The 21,247-nt window shown below is 37.7% G+C and overlaps 6 protein-coding genes across 6 annotated transcripts; 1 reads left to right on the top strand and 5 right to left on the bottom strand.

Moving 5' to 3' along the window:
• Positions 1 to 3,019: 3,019 nt before the first annotated feature.
• Positions 3,020 to 4,263, bottom strand: LOC17892969 (ethylene-responsive transcription factor 4). The gene has a single exon (XM_006298416.2). The coding sequence runs from the start codon at positions 4,088 to 4,090 to the stop codon at positions 3,404 to 3,406; it is 687 nt and encodes a 228-aa protein (XP_006298478.1). The 5' UTR covers positions 4,091 to 4,263; the 3' UTR covers positions 3,020 to 3,403.
• Positions 4,264 to 6,364: 2,101 nt separating this feature from the next.
• On the top strand, positions 6,365 to 8,056 carry LOC17893503 (putative pentatricopeptide repeat-containing protein At3g15200). The gene has a single exon (XM_006299974.2). The coding sequence runs from the start codon at positions 6,395 to 6,397 to the stop codon at positions 7,988 to 7,990; it is 1,596 nt and encodes a 531-aa protein (XP_006300036.2). The 5' UTR covers positions 6,365 to 6,394; the 3' UTR covers positions 7,991 to 8,056.
• LOC17893401 (30S ribosomal protein S20, chloroplastic) lies at positions 7,935 to 9,299 on the bottom strand. The gene is made up of 3 exons (XM_006298532.2): positions 9,053 to 9,299; positions 8,735 to 8,895; positions 7,935 to 8,323 (listed from the first exon to the last, which is right to left on the bottom strand). Exons 1-3 carry the CDS (start codon positions 9,240 to 9,242, stop codon positions 8,072 to 8,074), a joined length of 603 nt encoding a protein of 200 aa, XP_006298594.1. The 5' UTR covers positions 9,243 to 9,299; the 3' UTR covers positions 7,935 to 8,071.
• Positions 9,300 to 9,444: 145 nt separating this feature from the next.
• Positions 9,445 to 13,586, bottom strand: LOC17892281. Its single transcript, XM_006297374.2, has 17 exons — positions 13,473 to 13,586; positions 13,320 to 13,383; positions 13,055 to 13,163; positions 12,894 to 12,956; positions 12,693 to 12,796; positions 12,398 to 12,464; positions 12,228 to 12,299; positions 11,983 to 12,144; positions 11,803 to 11,876; positions 11,582 to 11,679; positions 11,115 to 11,222; positions 10,886 to 10,983; positions 10,563 to 10,700; positions 10,407 to 10,454; positions 10,055 to 10,169; positions 9,848 to 9,945; positions 9,445 to 9,760 (listed from the first exon to the last, which is right to left on the bottom strand). The coding sequence occupies exons 1-17, from the start codon at positions 13,525 to 13,527 to the stop codon at positions 9,674 to 9,676; spliced, it is 1,560 nt and encodes a 519-aa protein (XP_006297436.1). The 5' UTR covers positions 13,528 to 13,586; the 3' UTR covers positions 9,445 to 9,673.
• Positions 13,587 to 13,934: 348 nt separating this feature from the next.
• Positions 13,935 to 15,677, bottom strand: LOC17893894 (protein CUP-SHAPED COTYLEDON 1). Its single transcript, XM_006296554.2, has 3 exons — positions 15,300 to 15,677; positions 14,630 to 14,913; positions 13,935 to 14,539 (listed from the first exon to the last, which is right to left on the bottom strand). Exons 1-3 carry the CDS (start codon positions 15,496 to 15,498, stop codon positions 14,120 to 14,122), a joined length of 903 nt encoding a protein of 300 aa, XP_006296616.1. The 5' UTR covers positions 15,499 to 15,677; the 3' UTR covers positions 13,935 to 14,119.
• A 1,270-nt stretch (positions 15,678 to 16,947) lies between these two features.
• On the bottom strand, positions 16,948 to 21,115 carry LOC17890820 (AP-5 complex subunit zeta-1). The gene is made up of 16 exons (XM_006300111.2): positions 20,907 to 21,115; positions 20,652 to 20,798; positions 20,431 to 20,522; positions 20,178 to 20,274; positions 19,860 to 19,903; positions 19,682 to 19,770; positions 19,369 to 19,466; positions 19,145 to 19,291; positions 18,827 to 18,974; positions 18,613 to 18,689; positions 18,299 to 18,370; positions 18,049 to 18,096; positions 17,850 to 17,977; positions 17,599 to 17,743; positions 17,298 to 17,502; positions 16,948 to 17,202 (listed from the first exon to the last, which is right to left on the bottom strand). The coding sequence occupies exons 1-16, from the start codon at positions 21,006 to 21,008 to the stop codon at positions 17,153 to 17,155; spliced, it is 1,689 nt and encodes a 562-aa protein (XP_006300173.1). The 5' UTR covers positions 21,009 to 21,115; the 3' UTR covers positions 16,948 to 17,152.
• Between the last annotated feature and the right edge of the window lie 132 nt (positions 21,116 to 21,247).

The following is a 21,247-nucleotide window of genomic DNA, read 5'->3' as shown; positions in this document are numbered from 1 at the left end:
CAGAATAAATGAAATGCTGGTGAATAATGATGATGTTAACTTTAGAAACTAGTAATTGGGAAGCGGTGCGTGTAGGAACCGGAATAAATTTAGTCCTGAGAGTTTTGAATGCAGAGTGTGTGCGCGCCATTAATAAAAAGAAGATGATTGAGATAGTAGAGTTTTTGTTGGGGTTGTAAATGTAAAAGATCAAAAAGTAATAGGACCAATAAGCAAAATAATAAAATTATGTGGCCGACTTGGAATAATTAAGGTGAGAGAGATAGAAGAAGAAGAAGAAGAAAAAGGGAGGGAAAAAATCTGGTTGGTTGGGTTTGAGATTCTGGATGACACTTATTATCAACCGTGTGGGGTTCCACCCAATAAAAAGCGGCCGCCGCAGCTAATCTTGTTTCACACGTGTCTCCCCATCACTATTTCTTTATAAAATATACTTTATTTTTTCTTTTTTTCCGGCTAAAACGGATATAAACCAATTATGTATTATTAATTTATCCACTCTCATATAGTTTTAATTAAGATATATGTGATCCTGATATCCGTATCTGCAACTAACCTGTATCTTATTAATTTTATATACAACATTACTCCCATCATCGTCCATGTGCATTTCTAATTGGTGTGCCTATTTCTCGGCATTTTATTCTATTTTAATTTCAACTTTATACTGTAGCTTTTAATCTGAAAATTAATCTAATTGTAAAGTTTATGATGGAATTAAAAAAAGAAATGGTGGGAGGTGGGGTTCTGTTTTGGGAGCAAGATGAGATGAGGGGCCAAAAATGAAAATACCTCAATTTACGGAGTCCTTCACGTAAACAAAAATGCATAGTAGTAATTAAAAAACAATAATGGAAAAAAAAGAAAAAGACAGTGAGAATCAAACTTTATCGGACGGTGGAGATGCACGTGAAGACAACCCAGAATCCCGACATAAACCTCGTCAACACGGAATTTACAATCCCATGCCACTTTCACACGCGCGCCACATGCTCATTTCCAAACACACGCAACGCTACTTCTTTCTTGGTACTTCTCCATTTCCGGTTTTTTATTAACCCCAGTTACAAATAAAGAGCAGCTCAAACCGTCTTCGAGTCATGCTTCTTAAATTCCGTTAGGGAAAAAATTTTCATTGTAAAACAGAAATGAAACAAATATTTAAAAGTTAATTAGATAAATAACACACAAAAAAAACACGCAAAAGTTAATTATGATATGCCAGAATGTCCAAACTTGTACTAGAAAAAAATAAGTAAATCATAAACGTGTCCAAAAAATAACAAAAATGTTTCTCTTACTTTGTTTTACATTCTTAGTTTTTCTACTTGTGTGAAATTAACCGTGTGTTGAATATGGTAAAAACATGAGTAAAACATTTGGTTATTTCTGGAAATAAGTTTGTTTGTAAAAACATTAGATTTAAGAGAATGACTTTGAAATAATAATAATAATACTACAAAGTACTATATTCTCATAAATATTACTAAGAAAAAGAAAAGAAAAAAAAAAAAAGGGGTGGGCGCCATCGTCTCTGATTCGGTCTCTCCTTATGAAAAGGGTCACTCGCGCTGCCTTTTTCGCTTGGCCGTCGGTGCCGCCTCTCTCTCTTTTAATTTTCTCGTAAATTATTATATATATGAAAAAATTCATAGATTGGAACACGTGGATAAAGGATAGAATCTGGCCGTCGGATGAAGTACACGCGAATCACGAAGGGATAGCTATACTAATATTTTGACTCTTCTTTCTGATGGCAGAGTTGGAGACAAGAATCCCAATCAAACCCCTCTCTCTCTCTCTTCTCTGCCTCTCATTATGAAGCCAAAGCCGCTTTTTAATCATCTCTCTCTCTCTCTCTTCTCTTTTCTATACGTCGTCGTTTACCTTTTATTTTCCCTTCTTTCAAACGTTAAATTATTGCTCTTTTCCTCTTGCATCATTTGAATCTTACTCCTTCTATTCATACATTACATTTCACCATCATTATATTTTCACATGTAAAATTTTTGCATTCCCCAAATAAATCATTTCGCCCCAATAGTAAATCCAAGCCATCTAGAATTAATTGGCCAAAACGGATAAATTAAAAAAATAACGCTATATATATATATATATATATTAAATTTAAAGGTCAAATGATACTATTGTTTTTTTTAGGCCAATTCAACTCTGAATCAATTCATTGTCATAATTATTTTTAAAAGAATACTAGTAATATTTTTTTAAAACCAATATCTAGTCTAGTCTATTGACTCCTTTTTTTGTTTTAATCTTTGCCGACAACAAATACTCGATTAGAAATCTTTATGCAAAAAAAATAAAAAATACATATTATTGTCTCTTTATCTTTGTTCGTTTTTTCTTTTTAGCAAAATCATTTTTGTTTTATTACGGCATTTCTTATTATTATTTTTTCTTTTCAGAACTTAAGAATCTAATCAAATTAAAAGTCTAGGTTCTTCTCTGTCAGAACCTAATAAGAGTGTTAATAATGTTTTCATCTGCAAAACAAAACTAATCCACAAGAAGAAGTAGAAGAAAAAAAAAGGTTAGCGAGTATGTCCGTACTATGTAAAGTGGACCCAAAAAAAAGTATAATGACGCAAGCACGAAGAAGAAGAATTTTGAGTTTCTAACATACGCCGCAGTTTGAACAAACGATTGGGGTCCACCCACGCCGGCTGCGTGTCTGCTCAAAATTTGGACCTTTGTTTTTATTTGCCCGACGACGCCGACGATATTACTCAACTAACTAACCTTTTTCATTTTTCTTTAATCAGTCTCACTTTTATTTTTTTGGATTTTCTAATACTCAACTTACACGATTGCTTATATGTAATTTTAGGCCTTCGATTTTTTATTTTATTTTATTTTGGAAAGGATGGTTTAATATAAGATAGGATGGACGAAGACCAATATAGAAGAAGCCGCCGGAATATCAAACTACATACTGTATGCAGTAATAATCATTCTAAAGATACTTAGGAAATTAGAATATTAGACAGCAATCATTCTGAGGATAACCAAATTATTTTGATTTAAAATTTGGAACAACAGCAACAAAAAAAAAAAAAAAAAAACATAGAAACAACATTGGATTGTGAAGCCAAGTCGCAAAAAAAAGATTTAGAAAACACACAACAAAAGTTCAGATCTCCGGTTATGTAATAATATGTACATAACGATCCATGTCAGCTAAAATTATATTTTTCTCATCTCTCTCTCAGATTTGATTTTTTTTCTTCTTCTTTCTAAAAAAACTGATTAATAATTTCGTCTGAGAGATGAGAGAGAGAGACAGAGAGAGGTAGAAAGAAAGAAAACTAAGGAGAAAACAGATTCTCTCAGCTCAAAAAAGAAAACGGATGGCGCTTCGAAAAGAAACGACACCGCTCAAAGCTCAGGCTTGTTGTTCTGACGGAGGCAGGTTTAGATCTAGATCTAACGGCTGAGATCTCTTCTCCATACCTCCTTCGAAATCAACCACCGATGACGAGTCTGAGTCGCTCTGTGCCCCACAGGCCACCATCTTCGTCGCACCATGCACCACCGACGACGACCTAAACGTCACAGGAGGAGCCTGCTGTCCACGTCCTTCGTTGCCGGTTCCCATCAGGTCCAAAAAGTAAACAGGCCGAGCCATCGGGATCTGATAACACGCGCCGCTTCCTCCGCCGCCGAGGCTAAGTTCGAGCTGCGGGGGAACAATCCCAGAAGTTGCAGACGGAACGACCGCCGTGGGAGGAGAAGCGCAGTCGAGGGTGCTGCTCTGGCTAGGACTACGCGCGAAACCGGCAGGGACCTTCTGATCACTGAGCTCGAGGAAAGTGGGGAAATTGGTCTTAGCCTTAGCTCCACGAAAATCACGCGCCGCGGAATCGTAAGCACGCGCCGCCTCCTCGGCAGTATCGAAAGTACCGAGCCAGACTCGAGTTTTCTTGCCCGGATCTCGGATCTCGGCGGCGTAACGGCCCCAAGGACGCTTCCTAACGCCTCTGTAACGAATCTCCTTGGCATTATTATTATGATTATTGTTATGGGTCGGGTTAGTAGTCACCGGGTCGGGTTTCAAGCCTATCTTGGCCATATCGTGGGGAGAGAGAGAGAGAGAGAGAGAGTGGGTGTGAAGGAGATAGAGGATGATGAGATAATTGAAGGAATAAGAGGAAGACGAGAGAGTTGTTTATATATAAGATGGGATGGGAGAGAGTAAAAGCGACGCTCCTTTTGGGGCGCTTTGTTGTGAACAGTCAAAGCCTGTAAATGGTTTTAGCGGCTTCTCTTAAAAAACACCAGCGGTTTTCATGGTTTTTTTTCTCTCTTCTTTTCTTTTTACCACCACTTATCCTTTGCCACGTGTTTTTGTTTCCTTTTTACATAGAATTTTGCTTTTTCTATCAGCCCTTCGTTTCTTTTTATCTTTTTTACCACACCAAAGCGTTTTTCAATTTTTTTCTTGATCAATATTAATGATTTATTGATGTATTTTTTAAAAAACTGTTATAGATGCATTGTCAAAAAACATAGAGATGGATGTAGATACAGAATTAATTACTTTAATTTTCTTTTTGAATAACACTTTATCTTTGTATTTTTTTTTTATTGATGAATAATTAGGAATAAGGGAGTTAAACTATATAATCTTTGCATTAAAGATTTCTAATGAATAAGGGAATTAAAATATAAAATCTATGCATTAAACTTCTTTTTTTAACAATATTATTTTATTGATGAGCTAGATTTATTTCTTTTGATACATTTTGTAACAAAAATTAGATACAAGGGTTGTTCAATATAGAAAAAAAATTGCAAAAACACGGACAATTTTTAACGCATTTAATGGAGATGCGTGGAGTATGCTGTTTTGCCCACACAACACAATGTATTCCCATAAATGCTGATAAGATTTTTTTTTTTAGTTAACCAGGGATCCCCAATTAAGAAATGTAATCCCATATCATGATTATGAATTAAGAAGTGTTTTGTTCCTTATGCTCACGTGATTTAGGATTTAAAAGCTTTGCTTTCCTCTAAAAAAGATAGGCAGTGAGAGTATAATAAATTAGTTGAATTTGCACACGCTTAGTTATGAAATTTGTTTCAAATGAGAGTGCTTATTATCAGCCACATATGCAGCATTGTTTCCATATATGTATTATACTACTATATTAAACTTATGATTATTTAGACTCACTCTGTTTTTCCCTTATCATAGTCGACTCCAACTTTAATTCTTATAAGAGAAAGAAGCACTGAATAAATTTATTCAAATACACTTGTTACCTCAAATTTTAGTTTAGAAATAAATTTACCATGTATAATTGTATATGTACGAGTGCTTATAAAACTAAATATACACACATTCGGAAATGGGCATTATAATAAGTAGGGAGGTGATATTAATAAAGACAAGAGTAAATTCAAAAACTAGGAAATAAATTTAGCAGCGGCGCCTGAAAAGCAGAGAGAGAGAGTAGAAGAAACCAAAGAATGAAAAAAGATGAAAATACGTGGCAGCACCTAGAGGACGCGCGGCTGAGGGAAACGCGTAACCAAGAAGGAGCGTGAATCTCACCGTTAAACACGTGCCGACGGCGATCGCGTGAAATAAGAAGAAGAAGAGCGTTGTGCGTGACTTATTCGACTCTCAGCTCCAATTCAACTCTGAGTTTGACTGCTTTTTTTTTATTTTCTCTTGAAAATAAAAAAATATAAAAGCCTACATAGCCGCCCCTCCGCCCAAAAAACAAACATGAGCCCACAACGCACTCGTTATTTAATTAAATTATAAAATTTCTAAAGAAGTTTTCATTTATCTTTTTGTTTGTTTAAAAGATGTATAGTGCCACGTGGTCAACGCGACGCGTGGAGAATGATTACGGAGAGAGATGGGGAGACAAGAGGAGAGAGAATGGTGGCCGCGTCGGCTAACAGAGAGAGATTCTAACGGCGGTGGGCCCGCCGTTTGTTTTGTTTCCTAAAAGACGGACGGTAAATATTTAACATTGACGGCACCAAATTAAGATGGATTTATTTATTCATATAAACCTTGTTTTAATATTATGTTTACACTAATTAATTCTTGTTACTTTTAAATTAATTGCATTCTTTTACGACAGCTACATCTGTCTTCACGCCATGGATAATGGATTGGGTTTTTGTTTTCCACCCTCGGGCCACAGAATCTGCCCGATCTCGGAATTTAAATATTTTATACCAATTTGTTTGAATATATTATCTTTTACGTTTCACTAATAATGTAAACAAGTTACTATTTTATTATCCTTATTTTTTTTGGTAGAACTATTTGATTATCAAAAAGTTTTTTTTAATGCAGTTATTTTGTATTTGTTATATGTTTTGCTTCTAAAGATCGTACTTTGGAGAGTTTATGAAAATGGGTGGGAAAAGCAAAATTGAAATCTTACTTCAGCTACAAAATGCTCTATGGCGACGCCATATCTCTTCTTCCTCATCTCTGTTCTTTCTTCGCCGTGTTTTACCTCCAGAGAAGCCGGATCATAAGAACAACATCACACTCCCTGGGTTTCGCTTTCTAGGTGTTAATCAAGCCACGCACTTTCTTCATTCTCTTGCTGCTCCCGGCGCAAGTTCCAACGACAATGTCAAGCAATCTACTACTGCTGTTGATGATGTTCATAACATCATTAAGAATCACCGCGGAAGTTCATCTGAAGAGATTGAGCGGATTCTCGGTAAGTGCGGGATTGGGTTAACGGAGGAGCTGGTTCTAGGAGTGCTTAATTGGAATCGATCTGATTGGAGACCGGCTTACTTACTTTACCAATTGATCATTCAACAATCTGTTTACCTATCTAGCTCCTTGGTGTTTAACGAGATTCTCGATGTTCTTGGTAAAATGCGGCGCTTTGAAGAGTTCCACCAACTGTTCGACGAAATGTCTAGTAGAGATGGGTTTGTTGACGAGAAGACATATGACGTTTTGCTCAACCGATACGCTGCTGCGCACAAAGTAGATGAAGCCGTAGGAGTCTTTGAGAGGAGGAGAGAGTTTGGGATAGAGGATGATCTGGTTGCATTTCATGGGCTTTTGATGTGGTTGTGTAGGTATAAGCATGTCGAATTTGCAGAAACCTTGTTGTCCTCTCGTAGAAGAGAGTTTGGTTGCGATATAAAAGCCATGAATATTATTCTCAATGGTTGGTGTGTTTTGGGAAATGTTCATGAAGCTAAGAGGATTTGGAAAGATATCATTGCTTCTAAATGTAGGCCAGATGTTGTCAGCTATGGAACAATGATAAATGCGTTGACGAAGAAGGGGAAAGTGGGAAAGGCCATGGAGCTATACAGAGCAATGTGGGAAACCGGACGAAACCCCGATGTTAAGATCTGCAATAACATCATTGATGCTTTGTGTTTCAAGAAGAGAATCCCAGAGGCTCTTGAAGTATTCAGAGAGATGGGTGAGAAGGGTTGCTTGCCTAATGTTGTGACCTATAACTCGCTTTTGAAGCATCTATGCAAGATTAGGAGAACAGAGAAGGTTTGGGAGCTTGTGGAAGAGATGGAACATAAAGGTAGTTGTTGTTCTCCCAACGATGTGACATTCGGTTACTTGCTTAAGTATTCGCAGAAGCCTAAGGATGTTGAGGCCGTTTTGGAGAGGATGAGAAAGAACAGGTGTGAAATGACAAGCGACTTGTACAACTTGATGTTTAGGCTATATGTTCAATGGGAAAATGAAGATAAAGTGAGAGAGATATGGGGGAAGATGGAGAGAAGTGGATTAGGACCAGATCAGAGAACATATACGATTAGAATCCATGGTCTGCATACAAAGGGAAAAATTAAAGAAGCATTAAGTCACTTTCAAGAGATGTTGTCAAGAGGAATGGTGCCAGAGCCAAGAACTGAGATGTTACTTAACCAGAACAAGACCAAGCCAAGAGTAGAAGACAAAATGTTTAGCTCGAACTTAACAAAAGAAGAGTCTGAAAGCGACTAAATGTACATTATAAAGAAAACAGATTTTGATTTTGAAAGATCTAGTAACAAAAACAAATTTCCATTATCCTGCTCCATGTTCTTATGCAGCCATTGTCACAGCTTCTGATGCTGCTGCTGCGTCTGGGACATACCAACCGTGGTGAATCTCAACGGCTTTTTTCCTCCTTGCCAGCCTAGACTTCCTACGGGCACCGGTGTTCTTATGTAGCGCCTTAACCTTCACTGCTTTGTCAATTGCAGAGTAAGCCTCTCCTATAAGTTTTTCCACGGATACTATCTCATCAGGTTGCGCATCAGCTTTCTTCTTGAGTCCCTCAAGTGCTTCCAAGACCTGTTAAGAATATATATAACTCAAATGGATTTTACTCTCACCTTGCATGTATGTAAGAAAGTTCATTACAAACAATTACAATTCTTATAGTTGCGAGGATAATAAGTTATTATAAACTATCAAGACTTTTTTAGACTCTCATAAGTTCCAATTACAACATGAAACAGTCTCAACAGCCTCCAGTTGAGTTCAATTTTGGATAAATCCATTGATAACTAATCCACCTACTTGGATTCCAATGTTGAGTGTTGTTTACTGGTTTCCTACATTCCCTAATATTGAATCCACCTAACTTATCAGTAAAACTTGAGAGGAACAACACCTACAAGCTTATCAACAATCTTGTATCCTATCTTCAAAGAGCACTCCAACATAATGTTGAGAGAAACATCATGAAGTTTACAAGATTACCTTCTTCATCCGTGTACGCGCCTCAGATTTCTTAGATTTGTTGTAAATGCGCCTCTTCTCGGCTTGGCGAGCTCTCTTAGCAGCTGAATCAGCTTTCTTCGTCGGAGCAGTAGCCTCACACACAATCAATTGCCTCATTGGCTTCTGTTCCCACATATTCCCTATCGAAACATGTACAATTTCAATCCCAAAGGCCTAAAATTTTGCCACTATCGAAAACAAAAGAGCACGAATGAAATTTAAAATGTAGCATAAACATTTCAACGATACTCCACGAACAGGATAAAATTCACGATTCTGAAGTAGGGATTTTTTTACCGGAGGAGAAGGCGACACATTGAGAAACGCTCTGAGAGAAGCTAAGGGAAGAGCACACAGCAGCCGACGAAGCACGACGAGTGGAGAAGGAAGAAGATGATGACGAACAAGAGATTCCCTTAATCGAAAGGACTTTGAATTGAGATTCGAGGGTCGCACAGGAAGAAAGACACTGCACTATCGTCGCCATCGATTTCTACAAGGCTTCCTCTTCTCTTCTCTGCTCTGTTAGTAAAGAGTATAATGGCTCCATTTCGAACCAGTGTTATCCATAAAGGAAGAGATGATGTCTGGAAACGTAACGTAATTACTATACTACCCTTAGTTGATTGCTTAACAACGTTTCAATCACTGTGTTTTATTATCTCATATGGGATATGGCAAACCAGAAACGGACCAACTCATAATTTCCATTTCTCTTTGATTAACTCAATGTTCAACACCAAATAAAAATAAAAACACACAAATTTCAAACGCCATAGTCCTAGATCTCGTTTTGAAACTTTTTACTGTTTCTATAGGAACTAAAGTATACTTGTTGAACAACAAAGAAGATTTAAAAACAAAACAAAAAAAAAAAACTTTCGTCAACGAAAAAGTAAGTTTTCTTTTGTCATGTCTTCAAAATCCTTCGCCTGTCATTACTTCTGGTCGTGCGTCTCTGTACTTCTTCGACATATACGGACCATTTTGAACAGCTTCTTGCAGCTGCAACAAATTTCAAACATGTCAACAACAAGCAAAAGAAGATATATGTTTGTTCAAGTAAAGTGAGTAGAGGAAAAACGATGGAACCTTTTCACCGGTTTTTAGATGACGAGAGTCATCAGCAAAATTACTACACAAGAAGGCTTCGTGAATTGATTTGCAGCAGTTATACCTTGCTTCCATTGCTGAGTAAATTAAATGTGAGATTTAGACTCATAGATCAAAGGAGCTAAGGGAGAAAGAAGCCAATACAATGGCTAGTGTGTGTGATGTGAGGAGTGCTACTTGGTTTACCTATTTTCTCAGTTTCAGTAGTTGCATCTGTAACTATGTTTATAATCTCTGCTTTAGACAAGATTTCCACTAGGCACCATGGTCGAGCCACCAATGCTGTTAACGTTCTATAGCCCTGCAAACGACATTGTAAACTACATGTTAAAACACATAGTTCCCTCTAGGAAATGGGTAAAGGTCTTAAAATGTGAGATAAACTGATCAACATGTATCCGAGTTTTGTGTAGAAGGACAAAAGAAAGGTTTAACTTTTGTTTGAAATGAAATGTAGTGTAGCATTTTGAATTTTCCAACCAGAAAAATAAAGGTGGAGAAGTTTTGAAATATCAAAATGCCGAGGTTAAAGCTTTACCGCAAGACGAATCTCTGAGCTTTGTTGAAGAACTACGAGAAATAAACCCTGCGATTTGTGTGGCATGCTTCAATTAGCTAAGGCTACGGATTGAACATAAACATATGTAGCCTGCGCCTAATGAGAAAGAATAAGCAAAAGAGGAAATGAACTAACGGATGGGGTTAGTTTTGTGCTCTGTGCTGCAACATCATATATCAAACATCTAAGGCTTTCCTCAGCTTTTCCATCAACTATTCTGTTGCTCTTAGGTCGTGTTTCACCTGCGATGTTTGCCAGTGCATGCAGTGCAGCCTGCACATGCCATTTACAAACAGAGACAAATAATATCATGAATGTCTCTTCTAATGAACCAATATATCAACCATCACTATCTAGAATTAGAAATCCATAAAACGGGAAAATTGGATATTAAAAGTGCTTCCAAAAAGCATATACTGGGTACAATTTCAACTGATGAGAAGCAATAACACACTAACCAACTGTTTTCCGTGTGCATTACGATCAAACGCAGAAGCTACAACGTGTCTTGCAGCTGGAGGTGAAGTTGAAAGGACAAGATGTGCACCCTTCGTTGCTAAATATTATTGTCGAAATATACATATAAGTCACACAATCATGGAAAACAAATATCTAGTCAGTCACTCTTATAATCCATGCTTGTCACCACTGCAACAAACGGAGTTTCAAAGAAAGTGAGCCACTTACTTGATCCAATCTGACCAAGTGCATCAATCGCTGCTTCCTGTGCATCATTATCATTCATCTCCACTGCCTCCAGACTCCCATCAATGGCTGAAATTAACGCCTTCACACCTGCATTCAGGAAAAAGGTGAAAGTGGATTTTTGCCAGTTACAGTAAAGCCTAATAAAAGATGAGTCTATCCCTAAAAGCTATATAATCTTTCATAGATTACATTCAGAAACAAAGCAATTTGTTGTTAACTTGTCAACTTCTTCACTTTACCATAGGCATCGCAAACAGAGGCTTTTATTATCTGATGATAGGAGCAAAAATGACCCAGATAATTTGAGACAGGGAACAACCGTATAACTCTTCCGGTCTTAACATAACATAATCCCTAAAAACTCCTTGTGGTGAAAGCATATAGAAGGAAACACAAACCAATCACATTTTTCTAACTAATAAAGGAAAAAAACGATGAAAACTTACTAGCTTCTTCCACGACGTTGTAGATATTTTCCTTCGAGAGGAGCCTGCCACTTATCATCATTGCTCTTAACTTTTCATAGGGTCCCGTCGATGAACCACTATACAAAATATAAGACCCAGAGAAAAATTGAAGGGTGAGCTGATGGAAGCTTAATATATATATATATATATCCATACTCTTTTAGTTGCATACATGGGTAAAGGTTTGACAGTGTTTGTACCTGATGATAGAACAAAACAGCTGAATAAGCGAAGTTTGTGGCACGAACTCTGAACTGTGCTCCACTTCCATTAACTTCAGCGTTCATGCACAAATATTCAACGTAATTCTATCTTTTCCTTTCAAACATGGGCAACAAAGGAAGGAAATAGAATATTAATCTCAGACGGCAGAGGCCAACCTCATAGTAGAGTTCCAGAACGTTTAAGATCACAAGAGTGTCTTTTGTACCCTTCATTTCTGCCTCCAGTAAATCAAGAAGCCCCGAGTTCTTAACTTCTGAAGCTACATTTCGAGATATCGAAAAAAGCTTCACTACCAAAGATAAAACCCGGACTCGTGCCTGAAAAACAGTTGGATAATAGTAATGTGAAAACAAGAATGGAACATCATGGTAAAAAGGATTTATATAAAGCGTTGAATTACCAGTGACGAACACCTTGCGGCAAGGTTACGAAGATGTGTAGCATCGTTGGTTTCAGAAGGGAAGATTATGGACTGTAGAAAAAGAGGATTGAATTTTATGAATCAGGAATGGATGGTGTAAAAGAACTAGCCACTGAGCCAGAATAACTGGTTAAACATTAAACACAGACCATTGCATCGGGAAAACGTGCTAGGCTCTTAATTGTCTCGCTTGCAGCATGTGCCACTTCATCATCGCTACAGAAAATCAGAAATAAACAAAAAAATGTCAATAGCGAACTTTGAGGCAAGCAGCTATTTAGAGTTACTAAAGCCATATTTGAATCCCGCAAGACAAATCCAAAGGCTTTCTCGTTGGTAACCGTTATGCTTCAATCAGTATTTCTGGTTGGTCTTTAGTAAATCCCATACGAATGAAGAAAACTGTAAGAATATAATCTAGAACAATAAAACATGGCGTCTCACCTGTTAATGATATAATCAAGCAGAAGGGGGTATATGCCATTGCTAACAACTAGCTGAACAGGGGAAACATCGTTTGTATCGCAATTCTCCAAGAGACAAAGGACCTTAAGAGAAACCGAAACAAGACTTCAACATTAGCAAACACTACAAACTAGACAAACATTTGAAAAAGCATAAACCAAGACTTATATAGACACTTACTGTTTTGCAAGCCAGAGATTTCACAACTGCAGAATCCGCCTTGAGACCAACTTGCAGAACAGGCTTAAAACAAACACCAAACAGTTGAAAAACCAGACTACAAATAGAGAAATTGGCTCAAAGACAAATCTATAAATCGAAATCAGTGAGTATTGTATTACCATATACTGAGGAATGAGTGAGGCGCCATACTTAGTCTTAAACAGCCTCTCCAAGCAAGTCACTAGCGTGTTTTCAAAACCTGGGATGTCCGGATCAGTTTGTAATGCCCTGCACGCGAGTATTACGAATTCTCAGTTAACAACTAAAACGCACCCAGAACTCAAAAAAGAAACCCAATGAAGCCAAGAAATTACTTAAACCCTGAACAAACTAAGATTCAAACAGAAATCGTAAAGTTAAGCGGAGTTGGAAGACGAAAATCACTTGAAAATGACGGGAAGAGGGAAGCGATCGAGGAACTCCTTAACCGACGCTTCATTTTGAACGCCTGAGATAAAAATGGTACAATCACGACGGAATTAGAACAATCGCACAAATAGGTATTAAGGAAGTGGTACGAGGAGGGAGCTTAGTTACCAGGATAGTGTGCGAACTCGAAAGCAGCATCGAACAGCTGGTTAACGTCTTCCATGGCGATTTTTTTTTTTTAATTATTCTTTCTTTTCAGCAAAATTTGTTTCGTTGCGAACAAGAATGAGTAGAGACGAAAAGTACCTCTTTGATGACGACTTAAGTCCGATGCTTCATCAAACGCGTGGCAACTGGGAAACGCTACTCTTTATATAAGGCCTAGCCCATTTAGGTCATAAGGCCCATGGTTGTGATCAAAATGTAGTAAATAGCTTTTAGGAATATATTATTTGTGTTGAACCAAAAAAAAAAGAAAAACAAAAAGGAATACATTATTTGTAATTTTCCTTCTGTCATTAATTAAGATTTGGTACATTTTTTATATTTAGTCTCCTAAAAAATCTATATTCAAAGCTTTTCTTAATAAGATGAAGATATTAATTTAACCATTTTAGGACGCTTTCAAACTAGAAAATATGTTGCATATGAAAATCCGAAGAGATGTCATGTTTAGAAACATGAAAACAAAGACAAGTCAAGAGGATACGATTGGAGACTAATACAAAGGCACTAATTTAAGAAAATACAAGGTCTTTTTGATAGATAAAAATATTAAAAGATAGTAGAGATGGATTATAGCCGCATGACGATCATCAGAGAGCAAACGGCCAGACACTCGGGGAGCCTCCGCCGTACATTGCAAACGACGGAGGAGAAGGAAGCAGCGTTGGTGGCAGAGAAGGTAGATTAGGGAAGAACGCTGCTGCTGCTGCTGCATCGAAATTAATCTGCCCCGATGATCCCAAATCCATGAACTGACCAAAAGCCACGTCATCACCGACACGTGACTGACGTGGCGAGAGTGACGGTGGTGGCGCGGGAAGGTATGTAGTAGGAAAGCTTGCTTCGGCATGAGAAGCAGAGTTATTGGAGAAACAGGACACGTGCTCCGTGGCAAAGTTATTGATGATCGGAGCAATCACAGATCCGGCAGGAGAAGAAGAAGAGATCAAGTTCGTCTCTCTACCAACTACGCTGCTTTTGAGACATACTTTACAGAGAACCCATTCATCCTGTGTACAACGAAACACCAAAGTAAACATTTTGATTATAATATGTTTTAAGAAAAAGTGAAATTTATATGGAGAGATTTAAAAGTTTACCTTAGCGGAAGAAGAAATGTAATGGTACGAGAATTTGCCGTCAAGGCGATACTCATGCATGACCCAACAGCTCTTCTCTCCTTTAGGAGCTCTGCCTTTGTAAAAGACAAGAGTTTTCTTCATCCCGAGAAGTGATTTTGTCTTGGAGCTTTTGATCTCTCTGTCTTTACCAGTGGCTTTCCAGTAGCCAGCTTCTGTTGCTCTGTTCGTTCTCAGTCCAGTTGGGTATTTTCGATCTCTTAGTGTGAAGAAGTACCACTCTTTCTCCCCCATTTTCGCTTTCTCTGCCCAAAAAGGTATAGAGTGAAAAGTTATAAACTTTGCATCGAGTTATGACAATGTCTCTGTTTCAGAACCGAACACAAGGACTGGTCACTAACGTTCAGTGTTGAAAACAAGAGTGTGAGATCTTTAAAACTGATAAAAGTTGAAAGAGTTGCAACAATATCTTTGTTACGCCTACAACGTCCTACAACTAAACTAACACATTTGATCGCAAAGTCCTACAATTTGGAAATGGCAGCAAAGAACAGAGGAAAGTCTAAAACTTTGGGATTGAAACTAGGGTTTATGACGATTAAAGCAAAAGTCTAGAGATGGGATTCATTATCAAGTTTGGTAAAGTTTTTGGTGCAATAGGTGAAACAGAAGGTGAATTAGGTAGGTTTACCAGGAAGCTCCCAAGGCTCAGACTTGTTGAGATCGACTTGAGAAATGGCCGCACAAGAGAAATTGGAATCAAGAACCTTCTTGAGGAGGTAGTAAGTAATCAGCTCTTCATCAGTCGGATGAAATCTAAAACCAGGTGGCATTAGGGTTTCATCTTCGAATTTTGATCTCTCCCAACCATTAAACACATCAATATCCATTGTCGGTATCCACAAACACACAGAAGAGAAAAAGAAAGCTCTAAAAATAACAAAACTCCAGGTATCCAAACGCTGAAAGATAAAGGAAGTGGAAATGTATAAAAAAAAAGGGTCCTTTTTTAATGATCTGTGTTTCTCCTGTTCTACAAGCAACTGATGTGATATTTGACAGTAGCTAGTGACAGACAGAGTTGATGTTGATGTGTACAATACACCACACAAAACGAATATATATGTGTGTGTATAGGATATAATTATTTTTGCTAAAATGTGTTAGGATCTAGTACTATACGATATTATTGGACATTTGTCTTTTGAGCATGCAAAGCGTGCGTGACTGGAAAAATTCAGGGGATTCTACGTCACCCTAAAGTTTAAAAAGAAATCAAGTTTATTTTAAACTGTTATAAAGTTAATCAATTGGATACTCCTTGGATCTTTGTCTGTTTAGAAGTGCGAGCAATAAGATACTTCTTCTTTACGAAAAAAAATTATATAACGCATTAAAGCATTATTATTACATTAAAGACAAAACCTATTGGAAGAAAAAATGAAAAAGGGGAAAACAGAGGTGCATGGATGCATCAAATCAAAAGAAGCAATCACATCCATCCATCAGCGTCTGAAGAAAAAAAAATCGGACGGTCAGGATATAGACGCGTCATATCTGTAGTAAGGTAACGTCGCGTTGAAAAATATATTCCCATCTCTTTATCTTTTGCATGCATCTTTCATCTTTTTTTTTTGCCCTTTCTCCTGCTATTTTTTTCACCCCCTATGCTTCTCACAAAATTTCAACTCAATTTTTTTTTCTGTATTTAACTACAAAAACTTTTGATCTGAAACTTTTTTACAATTTTATCATGACGAGTTTTTTTTTGGTATTTTTTTTTGTTAAACTCGACACGTTATCTCATGAATTTCATTATATATATATTTTTTTTATAGAGAAGTATTACGTTTAGTTGAGAAGAAAACTCGTAAAAACAATAAGATAGATCAATGTCAGCTGCTGATTTTGTTGGGAGAAATAAGAAAGTCATAATGATGCTGAGGATCAATAATTGTGGATTGTTTTGTTTAAAAGCATGAGAATACAGAGAAGGAGAGAGAGAGAGAGATAGAGAAAAAGGAGAAGGAAAGACTCGAGTACCAAGAGATTACTTATTATTTTAACACACAGGTAGAGACACAAGTCGAGTGACGTATGTATGAGTGTGCAGTGGTGGAGGAGAGAATCATCTCCGCCGACCTCCGCCCTGAACCCTACGGTGTCGTTTTTCGAGTCTACGGCTAAGCTCCGGACCCACACCTCTGTATTGTTTTTTGGCATTTTCTCCTTCGGAATTTGTTAGAAAAGAGGATCAAATACGGCGATGAGCAATTTCGTCATTATTGTGTCGGATTAAACTTTTCGTTTTTTTTTTTTTTGTAATTTAACCGGGCGTGAGACCAAATTTAAACCGGAACAACCCGGGTCAGGTTGAGAATTTTGCCAACAACATACAATAGTAGTAATTAAAGGTTACAAAACGACATCTGCTGGATAGAAAAAAATATTGCAGATGATGGTTGGTACACACAGAAAAAACACCTATGGGGTTTTTCTCACTATACACAACAAAACACAATTTCTTGAAACTTCTTTGTTTCATCAGTTTTTGGGGATGACATCGGAGAAAGCAAAGTCATGGAACGGAGGACCTGCAAAAAAATGACACAAAACTTTAGATCTATTCTAATTCCAGTAACATTTGTTGAATCAAGTTTTGATAGAGATATGAGAAGAGTCTCTTTACCTCCTTGTTCACTAAGAATGTGAAATGGAATGTTTGCGACCATTTTTTGCCCCCCCTCGCTCCAGTTTATCGTGCCTGGAAACCGTTTTTCTGAAACCCGTGAAGGTCCTAACACAGACCAACAGATTCCTGGTTCGTTCATTAGTCCCAAGTAATCATGTGCTCGTCTCCAAACCCTTGCATCAGATATCCGAGACCTTACTACCTACACATGATGTACATAATTGTGGAACCCTGATTTTATAAGTTAAACCGATCACTAATAAAAGTGCGTTACTGGATTTGATATGTCTCCATGTACCTTTCCCAAGGCGACACGGGCTCTTGGTAACAATTCCCGGTGATATGTTGCAAGCTTTGCAATAGCTGTCACTACAAAACACAAAAGTCTTGACTGTGTTGTTCTTCTGGAACCATTCCCAGACTCTTGTCTCAGACCTAGGCGGCTTTTTTTGGTTGTTGGGGAAGCAAATTGCGAAAAACAGTGTAAATACCATTTCTGTTTTCTGGCTGACAAATCAGAATGCTGATATATAACAAAAGTTAAAATACCTTGATGAGAGATTCTCATATAGAAGCAATTCTAAACTTTCAAAAAGCTCGCGAGCAGCTTCCTTGTGTGATTCTCCCCCGCCACCATACTCTCCAATTGCCCAACATAGCTGTAAAGCTAACTCTCTCTACAGAAGAAAATGCTTAGAGGAGATTTATCTTAAAAAGCATCCAATCCATCGAAATATTAGAAACTGACCTTTGCAACATCATCGTAAGCTTCTCCAAGCCGGTCAATTATAGGCTTCTGCATTATGTAAGAAGTGGAGAATGCATTTTGGCAAATTACTCCTTGAGAATATACGAGGCAATCATAAGACTAAGTAAACCATGAGCGAAGGGTGATTTTGACTAGTATATCTAGCAATGCACTGTGAAAACTTCTAATCCAAAGTCTAAAAGCTATTAACAGCAGAAACCAAAAATCTAGAAAAATAGGAAGACATTACTTTCAACAGGGCAATGAAATTTGGAGACCTCTGAAACGCAGCTAGTACAAATTCCAGCAGCCTCCTACGGATCTGTATATGCAAACAATATCTATGTAAGATAAGGTCTACTATGGCAGCAATACAGGTTTATACAATGAAAGGTCAAAATAGCATTGGATTTCTGAAGAACAGTAGGATGTCAAAATGGACGCTCCACTCAAATATGGAGGAGAGAAATCAACAAACATTGTCAATTTGCATGTTCGAATGCTTTTCTAAGGATAGTATTCAGAAAAGGAAGTATCATAAACAATACTGAAGATGCGTGATACCTCATGAGAAAAATTCTTATCTGGAAACATTGTAGAGTTTCTTGTCATGAGTAGAGGGATTAACGCACAGATCAGAGCTGCAAAATATAAAGTAATAGAAAGAAAGAAAAACAAGCATGAAATGGAATATTGGTCAAAGGCCTAACTAAGTTGGTAACTGACTTATTCTTCTTTAGCAACTAAATAAACCTAGGAAGAATGTTAATTATCTTACAGTCATTTGCATCTCGCAATGTAACACTAAAGTAGACATCAAGAAGTCGGGGAGCAATCTTAAGAGTCTGCTTCATCCTCTCTGACCGAGGACCACTTGCAGCAGCCTGCAGCGCTGCATTCAATGCAGGAGAAGCGCGGTGTCTTTCCTGCAGCACAAATTTGACTAAACACTTCCAGTTTTTCTAAAATATTAGATAATTAAAAAACCTCCCAACTTTCACACAGTCCCCTAAATTTTTACTAATAGAAAATATTTAAATGGAACTGTTGCTGTTGGGAATTTGAAATAAAGCAAAGCCCGAGGAAGGAGGCATACAGCTAGACCATCATTTTCGTCCTTCAGAAGCTCCAGAAACAGAGGGTCAGCTACATCTATTGTATTGTTATCTTCAGATTCAGAGTCATCCCCTCCATCCCCGATGGTTGAACCAGTATAGGCTTCATCCATAAGGGCAAGAAGCATCTGCATTCAAGGGATCCTTGTCATTCATTGAGTATCTGAAATGTCAACCCGGTGTATGTATTTATGAAATATAAGACCTCTGGAGCTGCACTCTTCTGAATTGAAGCAATGCTACCTCCAACCCTTGACCCTGACCCCGAGCTTCTTTCCACTTTCTCTAATGCCACGACCAACACTAGCAAAAACAATTAGAAGAAGATATATAGTTAGTACACAGTACACTCGCACACTCAATCAGGCTGAGAGAATACAGTCCAACAATCTATGGAAAGTTACTAGACAAGCTCAAATCCATGGAAGTTACCAGTTGGAGTCACCCAAGTGGGCTCCAAATTAGAGTAGAAAGAAATATACGAAATCAAGTAGCAATTTTCAGACAAGCAGACTCACTTGGCAAGTCTACAATAGATGGAAACAGAGGAAGAAATGACCCAGGTGATATTAGTCCGGGAAATATCTTCAGGAAGGACTTTTCCAACCTGAAATAAGAAGCATGAAATATTATTTCCTTGATACATAATCACTTAGAAAATGGAATAAAAAATATAGCAAGAATTTTCCAGCTTACTTCTCCCAATTCCAGGCAATGAGCTTAAGCAACAACGGGAAAAACTGCAGATACAATTTCTTGTATTAGATGGTATTTCTGTTCTGGCTTCATTTTTGAAGTGGTGAGTAAGTACATGGACACAAGTTAAGAAAGATAAAGTGGAACAGCTAGATTGCATAAATCTGTGGGGACAGCAAGATACAGTTCTCTTACAGATGTTGATGCACACCAGAATAACGAAAGAAATGTGTTTGCTAATTAAGAGAGTAATTTTCTTGAGGCTGAAAGCTAAAATAAACTTCTGAGGATTATATGGCTAGTTTTCCTAGTTTATACCTGAGGGAGTAAGTTTGGGAAAGACGCTAAGAGCTTGCTCTTGTTCGCAATAAGGAATTCACAAGTTGCCTCTGCAACAGCACTATCTGAAAACTCACTAAAAGGAAGATTCATGAAAAGATCAGCATAAATGTCCCAAATAAAATACCAAAGAATTATCTACATAAACTGATAGTAGCAAAGATATATGAGCAGACTGAAAGAACAATCAAGCAATACGACCTATATATCAAACACAAAAGCAAGTCCATACCGGCTAAGACACGAGCGGAAGAAAGTCCTCAAACTTGGGTCAGCATCGTGCAGAACCATATCCCCAAAATCAAGAAAAAACTGAAGAATGGCCTGAAACACAAACACATAGTCTTTGAATGCACCATACGTTAGGACCCAAAACAGTAAAACAACCAAACGAATAATCTGAAACAAGCTCAAACAAATTGTTTATAAGAATTCGAAGGGAGAGTAACATACTAGCAAGAGAAGGCCTTTGGACGTCCCTGAATCGGACTGAGACAGTGAAGCAACCGAACGCTGGAAGACCTTATTGATTTGCGGATAAACTCTAGCCACAAGATCATCTGAGTTTTCCAATTTACAGAACCCATGTAGCTTCTTCACCTAATCCACCACACACATTCAAACAAAACCCAAGCAATGAATCCCTTTTTCATCTAACAGTACCATTTTCGAGCTGAACCTATATCTTCATATAAACAAGATGCGTACTGATTGTAGTATAGATGGATCAGAAGCAGGATCCGTAGAATCCCGCGCGCTATTGCTTAGGATTCTGAGATAAAAATTCCAGTCTCCTTCTTGATCGCTCATGTTCTCAAACTAGAAGAATGGTCAGTAGAAAATACAAATGATGATGATGATGAAGTCGGATGCTATGGCCTTCCTTCGGCTTCGTCGACTCCGAGTCCCGGAGCAGGAGGATTGGAGCTAACACGACGACGTTTTAAGAGATCTATATCCTTAAACTGCATGCCATCTTTGGTTGTCCTCATGTCTAACACGTTTGAATCGATTTAGTTACGTGTCGTTTATCGTAGCATAAGACGGCA

This window comes from Capsella rubella, unplaced genomic scaffold (assembly GCF_000375325.1).
Source record: "Capsella rubella cultivar Monte Gargano unplaced genomic scaffold, Caprub1_0 scaffold_3, whole genome shotgun sequence".
Classification (NCBI taxonomy): Eukaryota; Viridiplantae; Streptophyta; class Magnoliopsida; order Brassicales; family Brassicaceae; genus Capsella; species Capsella rubella.
This window is presented reverse-complemented; position numbering and strand designations above follow the sequence as displayed.